This window comes from Ascaphus truei, chromosome 4 (genome assembly GCF_040206685.1).
Source record: "Ascaphus truei isolate aAscTru1 chromosome 4, aAscTru1.hap1, whole genome shotgun sequence".
Taxonomy (NCBI): Eukaryota; Metazoa; Chordata; class Amphibia; order Anura; family Ascaphidae; genus Ascaphus; species Ascaphus truei.
Genome location: NC_134486.1, coordinates 220908656 through 220931758, shown reverse-complemented (window position 1 = coordinate 220931758; position 23103 = coordinate 220908656). Strand labels below are relative to the sequence as shown.

General features: G+C 39.8%; 1 protein-coding gene across 26 annotated transcripts in view; it reads right to left on the bottom strand.

The window, feature by feature from the left end:
• AFDN (afadin, adherens junction formation factor) overlaps positions 1-23103 on the bottom strand; it is a 260034-nt gene that overhangs the window by 95122 nt on the left and 141809 nt on the right. For 17 of the 26 annotated variants that reach the window (XM_075596883.1, XM_075596899.1, XM_075596908.1 and 14 more), the window contains 7 exons: positions 16127-16389; positions 15334-15400; positions 14495-14604; positions 11828-11889; positions 10135-10340; positions 5898-5918; positions 5036-5181 (listed from right to left, as the gene is read on the bottom strand). In XM_075596883.1, coding sequence (XP_075452998.1) covers positions 5036-5181; positions 5898-5918; positions 10135-10340; positions 11828-11889; positions 14495-14604; positions 15334-15400; positions 16127-16389 — 875 coding nt within the window. The remainder of the gene's footprint in view (positions 1-5035; positions 5182-5897; positions 5919-10134; positions 10341-11827; positions 11890-14494; positions 14605-15333; positions 15401-16126; positions 16390-23103) is intronic. The other 9 variants (XM_075596889.1, XM_075596901.1, XM_075596903.1 and 6 more) reach the window with 1 other exon arrangement.

Below are 23103 nucleotides of genomic sequence, written 5' to 3'. Positions count from 1 at the left end.
ATGACAAATTAGGTAAAAGTTTGAGAAAAGGATATCCATACAGTATATCTGGATTATATATTGCTCATTTTTTGCCCACCAGCAGGATGTACAAAACAATGTTTTGCTGGTCCATTTGACATCAAAAAAGAGGTTAGCTTACACTTGAAAGATACAGTACAATATTTGTCTCAGATGAGTAATTCCTATACCAATGTCATCCATCCCACCAAAAAAACGTTTAAACAGAACAAATTACATACTGTATACTAGTTTGCTCAACATTTTGGTTACCCTTGGGATGGAAATGTCAAGAAAGCTATGTACTTTATTGTGGTCAATAAACAGCTCGTTTTCTTTAGCACAGAGAGCTGGTCATCATAGGTCTGTTTATGTGATGTTACTAAATTGTTTATTGTGACCAGGCATCGTCTATTGGACTTTCATTATGTTTCTTATTGCAAACAAATAGTCTGTGATGGTTAACCTTCCTATTGCCTATGGGGCAATCTCTCCTAGGATCAAAGTAAACCAATTCCAGTGACATGATTAAGGGGTCTCATCCAGGTCATTGATTTACCCAAATCTGACAGCTATAAGTATTTTTAAAAGTTAGACTTGGGAGAGGTTTGATTTCCTCGGTCTGCAACATTTTGCCTGATGTCCTAGGGTGTTCAGCAAGTCCCTCAGTCTTTACTGGCTTTCTAATAAGCACAGGGTGGGATAATGGTAAAGAAAACAGCTGTTGCAACACAACATAACATTTTCTTCAGACTCCAATAAAAAGTCATAAGCAACAGAGCATTTAAGTTGCGTTTAGTATCCAGTACTACAAGATGTTAGGGAACCGACATACATTAAATCTGTGTCCTGTAAAAACACTGTGGACTCGGGTGTACAGTAGGTAGGTTATTGCAAAATTAATCTGATATTAAGACTTTGAACAGACTGTCCCGTCTTTACCCACTGATATATAAAATATTAAAAAGAAAAATACTGATGAATGCACTAAATGAAAGCTTCTGCAAGATGCAGTTTGTCAAATATTTCCTGTCACTGTGGGTAATTTATTTTTTAGAGGAACCTCAACTGCAATTATTAAGCATTTATTTAATAAGAGGTTTTCTAGCTTCCTGGACAGACTAGCAGATAAAAGGTACCTTTTAGATTTGCTTGAGGCATTGGTATATTATTAGCAAATTAGAATGTTTGACTAGTATGAACATATGTTGCCCTGTAGCTATAAAACAGATACACTGGAATTAAAGCAATGATAGGCGGCACATTGTTTTCAGACATTTGCTGACTGATGCTGGAAGCACAATTTGCAACCAGCAGTCCTAAGAACTTCCAAAACCTGGGGAAATAACTGGAAACTATCGAGAAAATAGTTCAATGCAAGACTCTTGTGATCATGTGCAAGTCATTTTGTCTCCTTGTCGCTTGGGCACCCCGATTAGATTGTAAGCCCTTTGCACAGGGCTTGTATCACTTGCAAATCTTTATACAGAACATGCACTTTTGCTTTACAAAGGAAAATATTATTATTGAAGTTATCACATTAACTGATGTATTTATTTTCATGAAGATTGATATGATGAATACACAAGGATTTGTCTGACATTCACCCATCAGATATGCCACATTTTTCTCATCTGAAAAGGTAATAAAATAGATAAAGAAATAGAAATGTGGCTTTTTGGTAACTTAGACTTGCTGAAGCTGGTTAAATGTAAAGAAGTCTAATGACATTTTGCTTAATTATTCAGTTATTTTTGGCTAATTTTAAATGTGCTTTCAATTCTGCATCTCTATATTAAATGCAAAAAAATAAAAACAACCACAAACTTAATTAACCCTTTGCATGCCGAAGGGGCCAGAGTGCAACGGCTTGTCCGATCACATGACTGCCACAAAGGTGGAGCAATGTGATTGTTTCATCACTTATGAGTGTAATGACTCCTTTCCATCTTGTCTGCCATAAGCTCGTAGGAGCGCAGGATGCAATCTCCCTAGGAAAACTAGCACTTCTTTAGTGATGTTGCAATATGTCATTGGGCAACCAGAACCTACGTCGTAGGGCATTCAAAGGCTTAAACTGGAAGGGGGGAAAAAAGGAACAAGATTGCAATACTGTTATTCTGTTTGTATGGTAGTAAAAAAAAAACATGCAATAAGTAATGTACTGACAAAATAATAAACTTAAGATCCGACACAGAACGTCTCACTGTACCTAGCACTTGCCCCACACATGTCCGAGAAGGTACAGGACCATAGAACCAGGCCCGTTTAACAGAAAGAGGACATCACTCCTAAATGACCTTGGAGCAAAGATGGGAACTCGAGGCAAGACCTTTCCACAAGCAACAGTGCAACTGGCCAACAGATTAACCCAATGCGTTTCGTGGGTCTACCACGTCATCAGGGTTTCCAGCAGATGCGAAGGAGTACTAGGGACAATGAGGCATCCCTGTTTCAGATGAGATTTCTATATTTTAGCCTGTGAGTGCATTACTTATTGAATGCTTGTGACACAATACAAACAGTATTACACTACTGACATATTTTGCCATTCTCTCCTTTTCAATTTTCTATCTATTATTGATTAAGGACTGATGGACCCAAGCTAGGAAGCAGCAGCCAAAGTGGCACCCCTCTTTTGTATATAAGGAAAACCGAGTAGGGAATTGAATCCAGAACGTTACAACGGAGCACAATAAAGCTCTTTATAAAACACCTTTTCAGCATGGAGTAGAAGAACACTGTACAGTATTTAGTTTACTATGTTTATGCTTTATTCCCTTCTTCCCTGTTCTGCTAAATTATTACTCCCCTGTGCAATGTTTGGGACTACAGTATTTACCTAGGTCCCTGAATGAGAGTTGCTGAGACCTGAAGCCTCGCTGGGCTGCTAAGTATTTAATCTTTATCACTTACTCTCTTGGATCGTATATACTTTTGTGCGTTTGATGTAGAAAAATCTGTTTGCCAATATATGCATTTTGTGATTTTGTTGTATTAATTTTCTATATATTTGATTTGTCAGTAAAACACTTGACTAATTACTCAGTCTCTTTTTTTTCTTTTCTTCTCAATGAGTGCTGGGAACCTCTTATGTGTGTGATATTTGAAGAGGCTAGGGTCCCTTTTTTTTTGTTCCCGTTGCACCACACTTTGATTAGTGTCACTGAACTACATTAGAAAGGGTAGTGCTGTCTGTAATATACACCTCCAACTATATTTTTTGGCACCAAAGAGGCTTTTAATCAACTATAATTTTTTCTTGCATTTTCAGTGCACCTTCAAGGACTTTTATTTAGTTACATAGTTATATTGTAGATGAAGTTGAAAAAAGACATACGTCCATCAAGTTCAACCTATGCTACATTTAGACAACAGATACTTTATAATATATTTGTACTTACAGTATATTGATCCAGAGAAAGGCAAACATAAAACCCCAGTGAAATATTATCTAATGATATCTCATAAGGGAAAAATAAATTCCTTCAGATTACTCCCTGGATCAAAATCCTTCCCATGTTTACTTATTTGGTATATTCCTGTATACCTTTCCTTTCTAAAAAGATGTCCAACCTTTTTTTGAACAAATCTATTGTATCTGCCATCATAGTCTCCATGGGTAACGAATTCCACATTTTAACTACCCTTACTGAACCTTTTCCTGTGGTGCTAGTGAAATCTCCTTTCCTCCAACCTTAAGGGATGACCCTGTGTCCTTTCTACTGCCCTTGGGATGAATAGTTTTTTTGAAAGCTCCTTGTACTGTCCCCAAAATATTTGTATATGGTTTTCCTATCCCCTCTTAGACGCTTCTTTTCTAATGTAAATAAATCTAATTTAGTTATCTTCTCCTCATAAGTTAGAATGTCCATCCGCTTGATTAATTTGGTGGCTCTTCTCTGCACTCTCTCTCTAGTTCCATAATGTATTTTCTAAGGAGTGGTGCCCAAAATTGAACTCCATATTCAGGGTGTGGTCTTACCAATGCTTTATAAAGGGGCATAATTATGTTTACTTTCCTTTCATTTAGGGACTTCAAACACCATTGCATTGGTTGTACACAGTGGATTTTAGTTTGAGATTTCCTATTTAGTGTCTTCTTGTACAACACTTCATACCACAAATTCCCATACAATTTTTTATATTATTTTCAGCACTATTGTTTTGTCACAATATTTTTAATGATCTCTCTCTCTCTATGTATCTCTAGCGAGAGAGAGATATGATTAAAAATATTGTGACAAAACAATAGATCTAGAGAGAGATATCTATATTATACACATTTTAAGTTATGGTGTGTGAAAAAGGCGACAAGAAACTTCCACCGTAAAGCATATAGCAAATAAAAAGATCACTTGTGAGCACATTCACATGTCTTAGACAGGTCTGCCACCCACCATAACGTAAAATGTGTATGGTAAATCCTACCCAGCCTTGAAAATTGCAAAGCCAGTACAACCAACCTCACACTGATGAGACCCAAAAGGTCGAAACAGCTGTCTGAGTGGTTTCACTGCCTTTGCATCTAATCCCATGCTGTGCTTAAAAGCTGTGTTAACAGCAAGCATTAGCTTATAAGGGTTTCATGTAAAAGTAGATTCCAGGCAAAAGGTGACACGTGTGCTCATTTGCATATAATTTCCCAGAATCCCATGCTGCAGTGGAAGCACTGTATGCTAGGTGATAATGGTGAAGGGCAGGTTTGCAGACCTGTCTAAGACGTGTGAATGTGCTCACAAGTGATCTTTTTATTTGAGATTAACATTAACACACACACACACACACACACACACACACACACACACACACACACACACACACACACACACACACACACACACACACACACACACACACACACACACACAGACACACAGACTTTATTCTTCACACAGTTGGTGCTGCTGCTGCTGTTTAATTTACAGCACTATTCCTAGTAGCGTGCTTCTTGATTTCTCTTTAACTAAATGTGATCCTTTATTTCAATCAGCAATTACTGTTTAGAGGAAATAACCAACTATCGTCGACTTACTTGAATGCCATCTGAACCAAATGTGCCAAAACATCTTGTGCATCCAACGTGATACGACTGAGATCTTGATCTTGCTTTATGAAATTGAGCAGCTCTGATGCATTTGCCATCCAGAATGCAAGCGCTCCAGCAATATTCTTTTGTTTCTGTAGGCATAAAAAGGTCACGGATTATCCACAAACATGGCAACTTTCATTCATCGCCTTCATTTTATCAAAATAACCATAGATAGACCAGTACCATCCCCCGCACACCACATGTACTGTACGTCAGTTACCACATACTGTAATAGCAAAGCTTCATAGATACTTTTCTTTTTAACTATATTGTTTTTGTGGAGCTCAATGTGCAGTGTGCACATAAACAATGAGAATCCATTCAAGATCAATTCAATGGAAGCTCTTAATAAATGCTTTATCTGGTAACTTTGGTGCGTGTCAGAGCATAAGGTTATTATCCACTGCCACCCTATATGCTGTTCGTTACCAGGACGCACAGCATCTGGTACTGATCTATCCGAATGCTCAACCAAAAGAATGCCAGGCCAGAGTTAGATGAGATCCAAAGAATAGGAACCAGAGTGAAAAAAAATGAGGCGTAAACAAAAGGCGTAAATAAAAACATTGAGAAAAAAAAAGTTGCCCTTTTTTTATCCACAAGTGCGTTAAGCAGAGGGTTATGGGATGCCAATAAGTTGCAGTCAAAAGGTTTTTTTAGTACCGCACAAATCCAGTTGCTGAATGAGTGTTATGAACTGTTCAGCCCAGCCATTTAAAGGAGTATTGTACTCTGACATGAAAGCAGCGTGAGAGACTGAGCTAAGCCAAAGTAACTGGGATTACCTCCCAATGGCATATCATACCTGGTCACCCTGGTCTACTTCCTGGAGAATAACAGATGAGGAAATCAAGCAGAACAGAGAAAGAAACTTGTAAACAATCATGGTAGGCCAAAGTTAAGGTACACCTATTATATGCTCATAAGGTCAAGTTTTATTACATCCTTAAGAAGTGATTTATCAAATACATATGCAGCGGCCGTTATTCGAACAAATCCCGGCGCCGTTTTTGTGTGCGCTTCTGTACTCCACGCGGCATTAACGCCGCCAATCGTCCCAGGCACATGTGTTTATCGCGGTTGCTTTGTTTGAATTTCATGGATTGTGTGTTGTGTGGATTACAATTAAATGCAATGAAATGAATGAATTGTAATGTGTACAGTACTGTGCTACTGTGTTAATTTCAAGTGTTAAAAAGCCAGAACACTGAAATGCCATTTTATGCACTCGCGTCTTAAGGCGGTAAGGTTGGAAGAAATCCCGCGCCATGACATGGGTATTCTGAGGTATATACCGTGTGAAGTGTTCGAATAACGGCCGCTGCATCTGTACAAACGCTGTATAATAACCCTTCATTCGTCACTGTACTTTACTTAGACACCATACTATTTCAGCTGAACAGGTGTGGCATGCAGCTTTCAGCAATGGGATACCGACTGTTCGGCACAATATTCACAACTGTCTGAATCAAACTCGCTCTAGCTTGAATACCTGAACTACAGTATCTGTCAACTATTTTCTCTTTATTCACCACCTTTACTTAAATTCATGGCAGCGAGTGAATAAAATTATGTCTAAAGAATAAAATAAGATGCACATTTCTTAAATAAATAATAAATAAGAAAGTTGACTAAGTGCTAGTCAATAACAATTTAGCAAACCTGCTTTTCATTTGTCACCATTTAAAAAAACAAAAAAAAAGCATCAACCATTAAAATTTGGCAACTAAAATAGTATAAAATTAACATTATTCAGGTGTAGAGAAGCGGTTCATTATCTAAATATTATGCACAATACAGCAGAATCAGACATTAGGTAGTGGTGACTCGCCACGACCAAGTCAGCGCTGGTGTATGGCACGCGGAGGGACGATTCGCCGCAGCTGCTCCGCCACTGGACACTTAGCCGCCAACCGCTTCGCCAACTAAGGTACATTAATTTAAAGGGGTTCAGGGTAGGAGGTTTGGGATAAGGTTTTAGCGTTTAGGGTAGGGGATCAAGAATAGGGTTTTTTAGGGTACGGGGTTGTGTTTGTATATGGGGTTTTTACGTTAAGGTTAGGGGGGGTAAGGTGGGGTCCCTGTGGTGAGTGGCGTCTAAACGCCGGCGGCGATGTGGTCACATGCAGCAAAACGGCCACATCCAAATGTTCTAGACTGCAATACATCTTTTGTGCACTTAAAGGAGCAGTCATGAGTAAAGGATAGTGCAGTTGTAATAGGTTAAATGTAGCTGATGGACACCCTTCAAGAAATCATCACTCATAGGAATTTAACTTTTTTTTTTCAACCTAATTTCCAAGTAATTATGGTGCCATCATTAGTCAAACTGATTAACTTAAATAGCTGATGTGCTTGAATCCATTATGCCCTACAAGAAGTAATACAGAATCATTTCACAAGATACAAGTAAGTCAGTTACTTAACTAAGCAAGTTAAAAACCTTAACCAACCAGCCCTGCTTTTTGCTGTAAACAATAAAATAGCACAATATTCATGCACATCACTGGTTTAAAAGTGTCACCTGGAAGGAAGATGTTGGGGATAGGTACACATACGTGTACACTGCAATTTGATTTGCCAATAACCTAGTAAATTCAGGTTTTCACCTTCATGCCACACACACCTTCATGATTACTGTTAAATACGCATTTCCCTGGGTGGGGGGGGGGGGGTGCATGGTGGATTCATTCATAATAAACACCACAGAATTCTGTAAATCCATGATCGCGTCTATCCGACGCTATTTTACAGAAAGCACCACTGAAGTCATTAAGGCTTTCCATGCGTATCGCAGTTTATGGCAATGTCTTGTTGCCATAACAGTTTAAATCAATTAATATCCAACATAATGACGGATTGTGTGAAAGTCATGTCACCAAGTAAATTTACAGAACTTATTTTATTAGGTTTGTGTCACCACTTTAAAGCCTTTAGTGCTCATCGGACCAGCACGCGCTACAGGGAGCTGCAGACACCTTTAACATATATTAAGATAGGCCCCAAATTAAACTTGATGTTAGTGTCTTCCAGAGCCTGATCTTCAGAAACTGCTTCATAATTATGGCCTAACCGAACATATTATGGCAGTCATATATAACTAGATCCAAGAATGTATTATATTGTGTGTGTCATCTGCTGCTTTCAACCCTATTTACAATGTATTCCGTGTAGAAAGTCCATTCTACAAAGGAAAAAATCCCTGGAAAATTGAAGTTAAATAGGCTCTATTCAAGAATAACCATGTCAGTAAACGCTGCATGGGTATTTAGGATGTAGTCACACAGTTTGTTGAGGCAGCTGATGGGTGTGTGAGACATTTCTGCTGGATGCTCCATTTATTCTATATGTTTTTAAGCTGTTTAATATTGGGATCTCTTGTGCCACAATGAGCTCTTCCTTTTATATCTTAAATAATTTAGCAGTGTAAACGGCTTCCTTAGAAATGATTCTCAATCATCCTTAAAGTAACAGTTTCTTTTTCTTATCTTGAAAAATGACTAGGTTTTGCGTAGTCACAAATGACTAGGTTTTGCGTAGTCACAAATGACTAGGTTTTGCGTAGTCACAAATGACTAGGTTTTGCGTAGTCACAAATGACTAGGTTTTGCGTAGTCACAAATGACTAGGTTTTGCGTAGGCACAAATGACTAGGTTTTGCGTAGGCACAAATGACTAGGTTTTGCGTAGGCACAAATGACTAGGTTTTGCGTAGGCACAAATGACTAGGTTTTGCGTAGTCACAAATGACTAGGTTTTGCGTAGGCACAAATGACTAGGTTTTGCGTAGTCACAAATGACTAGGTTTTGCGTAGTCACAAATGAGTAGGTTTTGCGTAGTCACAAATGACTAGGTTGTGCTGTGCCTTCAGCATGTTGCATCTATTTACAGCTGGAAAGAAAAAATATACGCCATACAGTAGTTTGATATGCAGTAATAGCTTAGAATCTCATGACAACAATAATCTTTTACAAATTTTAGTGTGTGGCATATGCAAATGTTCTATCTTATCAGCAAAACACGTATCACTGCGTAATTTTTTTCAACCTTTTTTTTATTTTTATTTTTATTACAGGATTGAAGCAGGGGGTCTCAGTGTTGATTGCAGCTCTAGGTACCCCTGGTTCCAGAGAAACTTAACACCACAGAAGGTGCCAGAATCTCTGTGGAGTTTAAAGATTCAAGTCACGCGGGCCAATAGCAAGTACACAAGGGATGATGTCACGGCTTCCTATTGGCCCGCGTGACACAGGTCATTTAAATGCCACCATTTTGTTTGGCACACAAGTTTTTTTGTTTTGTTTTTTTACAAATCACGACGTGCTTAAGGTTTTGTTGCTTTAAAGACAACCATAAAATATCAATAGATCCAATCAACGTGAAAGGTAACCACATCTCCTTTTTCTGGGAAACATTTACAAGTAACATTGATGCCATCTTTAAATATTGGGGAACATATGATAAAATAACTTTATTCTGCTCTCTCTCCATTACCTAGTGTTAATATCAAAGTCACTAAAAGGTGCAGGCCTTGCTAAAAAACAACTCTTGTAATATACAATATCTACGTTGTGTTATGCACGGAGTGCGAGGTTATACTTCTTCATTGATTTTCTGGCAATTTCATTTTATTTACCACCTGAACCACCAAAGGAATAGTTTTCATGAAGCAGAAAGCTCCTGAAGGTAAGACTGTAGCAGTGTACAGTATGTGTTGGATAACATGGAAGGATAGTCAGACAGGGGAATCCCGCATGGGGCACTAGTCCTATAAAAAATCCCATTAGTACCAGTTGCCTTCCAGATATAGTATTAAATCAATATGCTGGGCCACATAGAACAGAAAACCCTTTAATACTAAAAGGTGCCAGCAATGCCCTACGTGCCGCTTCAGATTGTCAGCTAATAATGTTTCTTACCAGGTACTGCTTACTAGACACATTGCATCACAAGTGATATTTTTTAATTAATAAAAAATGGATGGACCACTCAATATTGTTTGTGTGGCTGTTCTCATATATTACTACAATAGGAAACCTACCTTAATGACACCTTCCATCATGCTCACCATCTTGTTCACGATAGCAATGACTTTGTGCGTACGCTCAGCAGGATTGATGTCAGGTCTGTATTGACTGGACAATACATACCGACAGGTCATGTACAGCACATAGGTAGGAGATAGCTTAAAGTGCACTGTGGAACTGTTCGTGTAATTAATAATGGCATTCAAGAAGGCGAGTTCCGCTGTAGAAAAAGGACAAACAAAATAATTTAGTAGAAAATGAAAAGGTTGGCCTGTAGCTGAAGATACAATTAAAAGACAACACTTAACCATTTTTCATGTAGCGGATATGCGTGTATGTATGGACCCACCTAGCTTCTGTGGTCACTCCACTATGGTTCTCCTATCAATGCTCCACCCAATTCAGTGTCGAGCACACACAGGTGGTCTTGTATTGTGGAATATCAAATGAGAGTGGTTCAAGCCCCAGTGCCTGCACCTTGTGTACAGGCATCACAATTAGACTACCACATTATGGGATCTGGAGACTGTGGGCCATGTTTACTATAAAGTGCTACTCCATTGGATACCTTCCGTGATGAAATATATCTAATGGCCAAATCACATGAATGAGCCATATAAGGGCCATATTTACGAAGCAGTGTTACGCCATAAGATACCTTCCAGACCGGGAGCCCATTCACTTGAATAGGCTGCAAGGGGCCACATATATTAAGCTGAGCTAGAAGGCTTCTTCTGGTTCTGTGTCTATTTTAGGGTTGTGTAAATGTCTTCAAAATTGCCTCACAAAATGTTCTGGATACTAATTTCGCAAACATTAACAGTGCACTGTGAAATTTTGCGACTTGCCAGAAATTTTTCTTTTTTAAATGGCAGTATATATAAAAGTCACATGAAAAAGGGTCTTCAAATTTGTTTTGCAACGGTTTGCAAACACGTGCGAAAATGTTGTATATCTCTCGTCTATATAATGATGTAAAGCCATAGTTCATTAGTAGTACTATCGTATTGTTATTGTACACTGTTTTGCTACTGATAACTTATTATTATTATTAAATAATCACAGTACATAGGTTTCTTACTAAAATAGTCAACCAGTTACACACGTTAAATAAAATCAAAAACTACCAAATGCACTAGATATTCATTGACAGCTATTTCCCTGATGAGGAAACAAATTAGTATATATTTAAAAAAAAAACAAAAAAAAAATCAATGTTTAACATATTAATTGCATACCCCAGGAATGTAGGCCTGTATAGGACCTTATCAAGAACAGAGTAATTGTAGTTTGTTTCAAGATAAAGCCTAGACAAGGATCATAAAAGCTTGCGCCTAAGGAACTTATATTGGGCCATATTTACGAACCAGTCTTTTGCCATAAGACACCTCCCAGCACTGGAAGAAACATTACACCCAACTGACTTCAATGGACTAAGGTTTCTTCCAGTGCTGGAGAGTCTCTTATGGGAAAAGACTGGTTAATATAAATATGGTCCAATATCTTCATAATGTTGGATCTCAAATAAATGTAAATATATACTTTCAAAGTTTGTGCTTGAATACAAAGTTAGAAATGATTAAAGTCACGTTCTATAGAAACGTATGTAACGGACACAGAAACGGAAAAGTGATTTTTCGACAAAGGGGGAAATAAAAGAACAAAAGAAAGTACTGATAAAGAACAGGGGGGAAAAGGAGTACTCACAGTTTTCTTTAAATTCAATGCTTGCAGGTAATACATGTTCTGGTCCCTGAATATCTTGAGGTCTAAAGAACAAAAGGTCATGGTCAAAATAGGCTGCATAGAGAGAGTCAATTCCACTGTCCAGAGAGAATGTTCGTTCCGGGGGAATGGTTTTGGAAGCGCAGTAAAGCATTGCTCATACAGTAAATGTGTCAAGGAATATACAGACAGGAGTTTTGATCTGAAAGTCTGGTTGTGATGATGCAAGTCTCTCTGGTTTTGATCTTCTATTAGAGGGTATCAGAAAGTTAGCAGCATGTATTATTGATAAAGACCCATTGTACACCACAATATTCTATCCAACCCGCACCTGCCATTACTGTAGCTCAAGTAACACAGAAATAAACATATGGTGAAGCCTAGAACTTGCGCTAAAGATAATTTGGTTACAAGAAAAGAGATACTTGATGAATTTGCCTGTAGTAATCTAAGAACACCTCATTTCAACAAACCCTTTTGTGAAGCGCACAGTGAAAAAGGAAAGGAATTAGACAGTTGGTTAAAAGTAGGATTTCAAGTTACAGGGGGGAAAAGTGAGCATATTGTACTGAATATTTATATCCATTGTTCCCAGTAAAATACAGATAATTTCCATAATGCAGACTGATAAAATCGCCTTTGTGGGACTTATGTTGTAATTGTCTCATATTGATGCATAGTATCTGTACATTTCCAATGTTAAATAGTTACTTCTTACTACTACTAGAGGGCTCTATTGCATAATAACAGCACACAGTGTATTTTTCTTCCCAGTGATGATTGATGAGCAAAGCAGAATTAAGGGTAGAATGTAAAGGTCAACAGATGCATTTATTGAAACTTTGTTTATATTAATAAAAAAACCTTTGGAAACGAAATCACTTAATGTAGGCCCTATGTGTTGACCACATATCACAAACACAGATATTTAATGTTGTGTCCCTGTTCTCTATATAATCAATATTGCCTTAGACTGAAAAAAGTTAAAAAAAAATCAAAGGCACGAAAGGCTAATTTAACAAATTAACCCTTTGACAGTCACTACTCCATGGGCCCATGACTTAGTGACTACACCATTCCCAGGAAGAACTGTTTTTCCTGGTCAGAACGCATCCTGCGATGACGACTCTTCTGTTTCCTGAAAAATGAAAGGAAATGCCGGAGGGGCCAAGGTACCGAGACCCCTCAGGTACTCAAAGGGTTAAACAACAAGGTCTCACAAATCGGGTTTCTGCATTGTTGCCTAGAGTATAGTAGGTTAAAAAACATTAAACGTTCGCGACTGCAATTAAAACTACTGTATATACTACTGTACTTTTCTAATCAAGGTGACATCAATTCCCACCATGGACTACAAACAGTTACATTTTTTCAAAATAATCGTATTGGTCGTGGAGAAGAGCAGACTCTGGTTTCATCTCTTGAATTTGAGTGCTACAGGTTTAGACGTTGCAACAATCTGCTGCCACCTTTTGGTTGATACCATGAAGATAATGTTTCATCTCAATCATTTATAGTTGGCGATTGTGCACAGAGAATATAAAAATACATTGTTTCCCAAATGCTTGCCTTATTTAATTTTTTCCGCATATTTCCCTAAGCTAATGAAGAGCAAATATTTGTTCAGTCCGTATCACACAAAATGACCAGAAGAACCCGCCACGGCAGTGCCCAAAGACGCAACGTGCACTCACTCACGTGCCGGAAAAAAATTGCCTCTACCATAAGCACCTACAGGAGCTGAAATCAACTCAACAGAACTGTCGGCCACCTAACACCCCCCACCGATTTAATAAAAGATGCACGATCTCCCCAATACACAGGAAGAGATCTAATTTCATGTAATGGACCAATAATAATAATTAAAAAAAACAAACTTGTCTGTCCTCATGATTGGATCACCTCCATGTTCCACCCAATCTCTCAAGAAAAGAAAATACCACAAGACTCGTCTACACCCAAAGCTTGTGCGCAGATTTATTTATTTAACGAGGACCTTCACAGCCTGAATTCAAAATTGTTAAAGTAAATACACTGTTGCCTTTCATCTCAGAGCATTTTTTTCCGCAATGCGTGTGGGGTTAGATTTAATGTTACGCAAACTACTTTAAAATCTGGGAGCAGAGCTTTTAATATTATAAAACGTACAATAATAATTTAAAAAAAAAACCCTGCTATATGCACATTGCTTCAAAGCCATCATTTATAAAGTAGGTCGAAAAGCATTAAATCAAGACATTTCTATAGCAAGCGAAGACAAATTTCCTCTCAGACTGAGCAAAGGATGAAGGGCCCCGAGATGTTTGAAAGATCAACTACTTGTTGGTCCAATATAAGGTATCATACCACCTCTTCTCTCCCTCTTTTGTTACTGCTCTCATGCAGAGTATGCATTCATTTTAAATTCGCTCAACAGATGTGTATTTTAAATACGAAAAGTGTGTTATAATAAATACCATCTTTTCTTAAAGAAACTACCTATTCTTTCCTGTAAAATAAATAAGTCTGATTAATATTCTCCTATTTCATAAGTGTATTTACTGCTCTTCTTGACACTGACAAGGTAAAAATAAAACATTGAGAGCAAAGCAACTCTATTTACAGTAGGACCAATTCTCTCCACATGTTCACAAGCTGGGCCTTGTTTACCTGCCATCCTGCCCGCGGTAATCTTGCTGCTTATCTGGCCGGATCATTGGTTTCACCATGCCTCGCTCTGCAGTGCTCGACATCCTATCAGTGTCCAATTTGTTGGAAACCTGGAACATAATAACACAGAGGAAAGCACCAAGGTTTTGAATAAACTGGTCATGGAGAAGAAAACAAACAACACCCATGTCTCATTTGAATCACAATATGACATTCTATTTTGTGCAATAATTAAAAGAAATTGCAGGCCTAGTGAAATAATTGTGAACATTCCTAACACGTAACATGGAAAGGAACTCAGTCTTTCTAATATGCAGGCTCTGTGGTATATGGACATAATTTATTTATTTTTACTATTTTACTGAAATGAAGCATTTTTTATTTGATCCAATATGGTGTCCAGCCTCTGATTATCCTGCTACATCCCTCTGTCCCACTCACAGCTCATTCGAAGAAACCCTGCATCGTTCTTCCATTAATCAACAAAGTTCCCACCCTTAACAACATTGTAGATTTTATAGGTACTCATATTTGCAATCAAGCATGGGAAATAGCTGTTGGTATTTAATGTAAAAAATGCTATGGAATACATCTTAAATTGCAAGCCAAAGATGTTACGTTGAAGGGACTTTTACTGAAAGGTAAAGGATATTGTATGACAATGGGAAAGAAGTTAGGGTCCTGGGTGGGTGTTCACTAGTGGCTTTTGTGCATGTGAATTACAGTAAGCAGGCTAAATGATGTGCCAACTGACTAAAAAACACACTCGACTCCGTGTGCACTTCACACGTGCAGTGTTAAAAAAAAAAAAACCCTGTCATGGAAAACCACTTTTATACCTGGCTTCCTGGTAATGCGGTAACACTGAGAACATCCCCTTCCAGATCAAATGTGGTTTCTTGAACTCTAAAAGTAAATAAAAGTAAATAGGAAGGGTGGAAGACAAATTGGTAATCAAACATTAGTGCATTACGGTTGTTATTGTCGCACTGTGCTGCGGAGCATGCTGGCACAGCTTTTCCTCAAAGATAACATAAAGGGCCAGATTTACGAAGAAGTACGTCTACGTAAGACACAGTTGATGCAGGAAGACTTCTTATAGCCTGTTCCCTTGAAAAAGGCTGTATATGGCAATCCTTACTAAATCAAGGTGAAAGGCGTCTTACAGAGTAGTAAACATGGCCCCCAATTCTCCCCAAAATAAGTTTAAGGAAGCCATAAGAAAACAAAAAACCACCCGTGTAAATATTCAGCACTGTGTTTTTTCTTCTTTTGCTTTTACCTAACACACACACGCACACACACGCTTTCTAATAAGGCAACAAAACCATTACTTAAAATGAAAGAAAAAAAAGTTTTTTTTACGCCTCTTCCCAGAAAGACTTTGCACTATTTAACATATCATGCGATAGAAACATACAGCAAATAGCAGGAATTATAGATTGCTTTTTCATGTGTGTACCGAAATAAATACACACAATATATATGGGGGTGTAAAAGTTATTGGCAGTATTGCTGCACATTGTAGAATTAATTTTATAGGCTTGTGTACAGGTTCTGATAAAAACAAAAAAAAAACCACAATATTCAAATAGAACAATGTAGAGTTGACTTGGAACATCCCCCACTCACCCGGGCTTGCTCCTTTGGCCTCTGACCATCTGGCCAGCATCTGATGGTCTTTTACCCAGTGACTGGTCGTGGTTGGGGTCCACAAATTTGAACACATGCGATGACCCAAACTGCACCTTTACTCCACTATGCAGCATCGTTGTCTCTGAGATGCGTTGACCATCAACATAAGTATCTGAATCAATGTTACTTGGGGTGACTGTGACCACTCCGTCCATATTTGTAAGGTCACAGTGATGAGGCTGTATCCCTGGGCCAAGCAACTGCAACAACAATCATAAAACCACCATTAACTTACTGGTATTTGATCAGTACAAATCAAATGTATACACTACTGTAATTACAAAGAACCTTGCATAGTAAATGGTAAATGTCATGACCAATATTTACTTTTACGGTAGCCTTCCTTTGCCACACGTATGCTATGTAAGGGGGCCATTCACAGCCAGGTAGACATACCTGGACTTTTTTTGCAGCAGAGGGTATATCTGATCCATGACCCCTTATGTAACTACCAAAGAACTAATACATGAACAAGCCAGAAAATAAAGCTCAAACAAAATATGTGTTTATTCCCTTTGTACTGTATACACCTTTAACATGGGAGGGAATATGCCATGAAAAACTACAGGAAAAGAAAATGACAATAAGCAAATTTCCCATTTCCTTGCCATGGTAGCTCACGTTATTTAAACCCGCTGGTGTGATCCCACTCATACGTGGCAGAGTCAAAAAGTCAGCTACTCCCGCTGTTTTGTGTACTGTATGTCCCTCTGCCACGCCCTCCTTGGCGATACTGGTAATATCAGGGCAATATCATCCTTGCCCTGCCAGCTCTGAAGATTAAAAAATATCCACCTTATAATGCCTAATGAAGGTTTTAGTACACGCCCAACTGACCGCTCTACAGATGTCCTTTAAAAGGTACTTATGCCTTCTCAGCCAAAAAGGTGATCATTGCTCGAGTCGAATATTCCTCCTTAATTTAAATGGCGATGGAAGACCTGCTTTCACGTAAGCCTTTTAATTGTATGGCCTGATCCACATTGCCAAATAGGCTTCAGAAGCCGCGTCTCCCTGTCAGGAGGCAGTCTGCTAGGGAAGTGCAAGCAATATTGACTGTGTATATGAACTAAGACATTCTCGGCCATACAGCTAATAGTGCTTTTAGTCTCGCCCTGTCGGCTTTGATTTGCCTTAAGACAAAAGGGGAGAATGGTATAGGAAGAAACACATAGGAGAGGTTGAAGTGTCATGATATTGACAGCACATTGACCTTCCAAAGCTTTTGGCTCCTGCATAAAACTTTCTTATTTTGTGTCACTATTATATCGAATACTGGCATTTCCTATTTCTGACAGACTGCATTCTTGGTTCAGCTCCCACTGTCCCTGAGCTACTTCAACTATGATTAAAGAAATTTGCCTGAAGTTGCACATATTGTGAACATTTTTTGTTTTATCCAGCATACCACTCTAAGGCTCTTAAAGCATACATAGCAAGACTCCCGATTTCTCAAAGTGTTAAGGTAGGTGACAACCCACATTGTTATCTGACACTACTCTTAAGGACTTGCCTTTAAAGTAAGACCTTCCTGCGTTTAATGCATACAGTACTGCTCGCATTTGCAACACATAAAAATCGGGAGCATTGGTTACAGAATGGACTTGTGCTTGAAGCTTTTGTGTCAGGCATCTGTGGTCAGCATTATCCAAACCCATGGTTCTAGGGGTGTTCTGCTGATCAAAACAACAACTTCTTTGGAGCATTCACAATCCCTTATCGAGGAATCCTGAACTTTTGTCCCAGGTTCTTAATAGCGTGTTTTGCAATGGTCTCATGTGCAATCTGGTCCACAGGGCTGCTTCGATTATTGCAGACATTGCACTCAGTCCTCATACGCATCCTGGCTGAGGGACATCTTTGCTGGATTTGTGTATATAATTCAGTACAAAAACTGAATCCTTTGCGTTGGCAAGAAGGTACTCTTCTGCCAATTCACTACCCAACTGTGATCTGTAAGAATCTGCCACTTCCACTGAACGCTTTTAAATTACCTTACTCTTATTAGCCAGTCGGGACCCCCTGACATCCCCATGTTTCTATACTCTTCCGCTAGAAACTTCACAACCTTCATAAAATGTCCTTGGAGATGTGGCAAAGCAATGTCCATAAAAGCTAGATCATTTCCTTTTTGCACCTTCCTTAGCAACTCCATTTCAATCTTTTTACTCTCACAAAAGAACGGAGGAATTTCAAGTCTAGTACTGGGTGGAATGATACTCTACTTTTGGAACTATAAAAAGTTTGAAATAGACGTCTTTGCACTTTTGCTTGTACGGAACTCTTGATCTGATGTGCCTTATTTTTAACTGTACTTCGAATACTACATAATGCCAGTATACTGCATTCTGCAATAATTCTATCGCATAATTCTACTGCGTTATCCTACCATTTGTCCAAGGCAGCAATGCACAAAGTGGGGGGCGCACCCCATAGGATTTTTTTTTGCGGTGGGGGGCCGGGCGTTTGCAGAGGCCCCACGCTCTTCCCCAAGGCATTTAAATTAAATGCTGGGGATCGCGTGAGGCCTCTGCAACTCACTTACCGGGGTTCAGATGCATGTCTCTGTGTCATGCGGAGTGACGTCACATGTCCATCTCCATGGCAACGGGGTCACGTGACGCTGCCAAACCAAGTAGGGGGGCGCGAGAGCAAGGGAGAGCAGGCAGGGGGCGCCGCTCCAAAAGTTTGCTCTCCCCTGTTCCAAGGTACTAAGGACCCACTGCTTGAAAAGAAGGCCAAACTGTCTCTCACTGCGATGCCATGTTGGAAGTACGTCTATGCCAAGTTACACGGAAAAGCCACTCTATGTCGAGAGACTTGAGTTATGAAGGTGTGACTGAGGGGGTAACCAGGCTCAATAAACGTTAAGCCCGTTTGGTTACCTCTGATCCATGTATTAGGGTTCAGAAGTGTCAGCTCTTGAGCCCACTGTTTGTACATGCATTGTATAAAATTATGCGACGATAAAAAAAATGTATGTGCTTTTACCTTTCCAGGAGTGTCAGCAAGCAGAGATTGCTGGGCTAGGAGTTTCAAGGGGGTTTTTACAGAGAAAGTGTTGTCAGAATGTGTCTAGCTAGCCGGGTTCCAGAGTTGCTGGATACCCCAAAAAGGTACCCAGAAATCAGGTCGGATACCCAGATAGATATAGGCCCATTGCTCTGGCAAAATCTCCCCTTGAAAACGCTTGCGTGACTCACCGCAAGGATTCCCTGCTTCAGCACAGACCAGAAAGGTAAATGGGGCATAGGGATGTGAGGTGTTCCTGGAATGGTCAAGGGGTCCCTAGATTAAGGGGGATACCCAGTTAATATCCAGGTCACCCAGAACCCGGTATATGAGTTCTGGGGGTGCTCCAACCATAGATAAGATTGGGAGAAGTTTTAAAAGGCTAAGTCTGGTTATAGTGTGTGGGGAATATAGCTAGTAAGAATAAAGTGCAACTTCTTACTCTATTCTCGTTAACCATAACACTTAGGAAAGTATCAGATGTATATTTTATTAAACAGTGTGGTATAAAGTACATATGTACTTGTGCACGGTATAATGAGCTGGGTCTTTCCGGACCAATTTTCTGAGTGAGTTACTGGGCTACCAACTTGGTGCCACTGTGTCTACTTAGACATCGGTCATTAAAGCCACAGAGGATGCCAGAGGTGTGAAGAACATTTGGGCAGGAGGTTTAGGCTTGAATGCCCACGTCCTGGGATGAATGGAAGTCATTGGGACTACCATTTGTCTTCCCAGACTGTGAGGAGCCTAAAACAGCGGGTGGCTTCTGAATACCAAGTGGCAGAGGTAGCATGCTTGCGCATTCCCATGGCTGATTCAGAAGATCCGCTTGCCCGGCTTCAGAAGTCTTGCATCGCTCTGATTGTCTGGTAGGAAATTTCACGCTCGGATTGGCTGTTATATTTCATGAATGAACTCTGAAATACTATAAGAATACCTCGGCCAATCCGGATAGCAGATTCTAAGCGCCAGAACATCAGCAGCAAATTTGAATGTACCAAAAGATGCTCTCTGATTATATTGTTATATAGTTACTTCAATATTAACATCTATGTATTGGAAATAACCATTACCCCTTGCCATTACTTGTTTTTAATTAATCATTATAACTATAAGTTTGCCATCTACAGTTATGAAAATATAGATAATTAAAGAATCTCTTCTATATATTACAATATATATGTCACATGTTTGGGACATATAGTAAATTAATTAATTAATACCAACTGTCATTATAGCTGTATGTGGATTGCAAAATGAATTATCTTCGTTTTTAATCTATTTGTCCCTACTGCGCATGACACTGATGCCTCTGTATGCCGTGCGAGCGCCTATCAGCCAAGGACTCAGTTTCCCATCATGCCGTTCGCAACATACTGGCAGTTCATTGGCTGAGTGACGTCACGTCCGGTCTACATCCGGTATATCAGAGTCTAACGCACGGGTAATGTTACTCTTTGAAAAAGCCCAATCGCCGGGTGAAACGCGTTAGAGGTGCAGGGGTATGCTTCCCCTCCTCTTTTTATCCATGTATTAATAAAGGATCTCGTATACAGCACAGTCCAGCCTCAGCAATTTTCTTCCTGCATCGTAGTGCCCGCTGATCTACCTCTCCTCATCGGTACAGGTGCCTTTTCAATTGTCTACACCAGCAAAGGAGCACACAGAGACGGTTTTCCGTGGACATACGTGAGTACATCGCTGCCTCATGAGAGCTGCCCCAGGCACACAGGTTCTATATTATTCAGGGAGACAGAGAGGTCTGGGGGGGTTCTAGGACTTCCCCCATACAACTCTCTATATATTCCTGCTAGACCGTGTGCCATCTAGGGGTTAATGCACACAGCCTCAAGCATGCATTATAATACCATGTGATCCGGTTTTAAAAGCAGAAAGACATTCATTATTTTTCAACAGTGGGTTAACCAAAAGCTCTGCAGCACTGGCTGATTGGGGCCTCCACCCCAGTATTTTTTGTTCTCTGAGAAATAGCAGCTTTTTACGGCCAAGTTCTGAAAAGGTAACGTAGTGGTCGTGGCTAGGATTGCAAGCCGAATTTAGCTCCAGGACGTTTGGAGCCAACTCCCGGTCAAGGGATTTCAGCACCTCCGAAGGAAAGAGAGCGGTGACGTCAGGCCGATTTGAGTTCCAGGACATTTCGGGCCGAGTCCCGGTCAACTAAAGACTTTGGTTTCTCGTTCATTTCAACAAGGAAAGCCTAGTTTTGTAGCCCAGACCCCCAGTAAGTATGTATTTCTCACGTATTTTGTGTTCCACTGTGTGTTTGCCTATTTTAAGTGAATAAACCGAAATGTATTTAATCAACTCGTTTTGCTCAGTATTATGATCCTGGTATAAAGGTGTAAATGCCTGGTCTCCCGTAACAGAGGGTTTCTTCTCTTCGAAGTTGAAGATGCAGTAAAGGCACTGCGTCCACGTCTCTAGGTCTTTGCTTCCTTAAAATACTGCTCCTGGAAATGAAAGGAAGGCCTATTCGTAATCTCTAAAGAGTGCCAGTATTGGGTTGAGATCATCTACAAATAAAAGGCCTCCCATAAATGGAAAACTACAAAGATTATTTTTAGTAGACTTCTGCTGCCCAGCGTATCAAGCACCATTACCCTATTTTGGCTACTGACAAGGCCATAGATCTGGCCTACATTCTGATCAAATCAATAGGGGCATCACAAAAAAAATCCACAGCAAGCTGTAATATTGGAAATATCTTCTGGATAGCGCTATCTTACGCTCCGGTGCTGACCACTCTTGTTCCATCACTTACTTGGAGGAATGGCCATTAAAATCTCTGGTTCTTCTGAACTGTGACCTGAAGAGTGTATCTGTCACTAATAGCACTTCTGGTCTATACTCATCAGCTTACTCGTTTATTTTCAGAGAAACCCAATTGAAAAGTATGATTTGGGCAATCATGCACCGTCCTCTTCTGACTATTCTAGACACTGGTTCCAAGTAAAGAGACTAGTCCTCTTCCTCCACTTGCTCCAAAAGTCAAATTTAGGAAGTCTGATCATTTGAATTCCTTTGTCCCCTCAGCACACAGGCTGTACAGACAGTGATTAGACAGCTGCTCTTCTCGATCTTTACTTAAGCTCACTATTTGCCTGAGCATTAGACATCTTGTCTTAATATTTGGCACTTCAGGCCATTAGAAGCTCTCTGGTGGGTCTGGAGCCTGACCAAGCATAATCCTCCCCTGCTTAGCCATCCACTGGCGGGTATGATGCAACATGGAGATACTAGAGGGCATGTGTACCTGAACCTCTTCCGGCAGAGAGGAAGCAACAAGACAATAAATGATGCCCTTATAGGATTGATTTCTTCTGTTAGTACCAGATATCAATAACTGTTTGCAATGGCAGAGTGACAATCTTAAAATACACTGCTAATCACCACTCAGCCTTAAATATACTCTATATGAGGGGGAGGCTCTCTCCTCCTAACCTCTAGCCATAACGGAAATGGTAACTTAAGAATTAATATACATTAACTATGGTTTTCATATATCCAATTGTGCCTATTCTCTTTCTCCTGTGCAAAGGATTTCCTGGGCAGACAGCCTAGGGTGCCTTCTCTCCATGTCTTCTCACAATGGTGCTGTAGAATCCACAGATGTTAGGCACATGTTGGATGCACGTATCCTGGAAGTGATGTGATGCCACAAAAGGGAAGACGCGCTGTCAGCATTCGGCTCTGCCCAGAGTAAGGATGTGGCCATGTAGCCTGCTTGCAATGCCAGAACAACCCCAAAAACACACGGCCTCGACCAACAGCACCAGATGGACTTTGCAGCCAGCTGACCCACGACCATACTGGACCCTCCACTGCAAGCAGCGAGTATCTCCCCCACAGCAGAGATATCAAGACTAAACTTCCCCTAA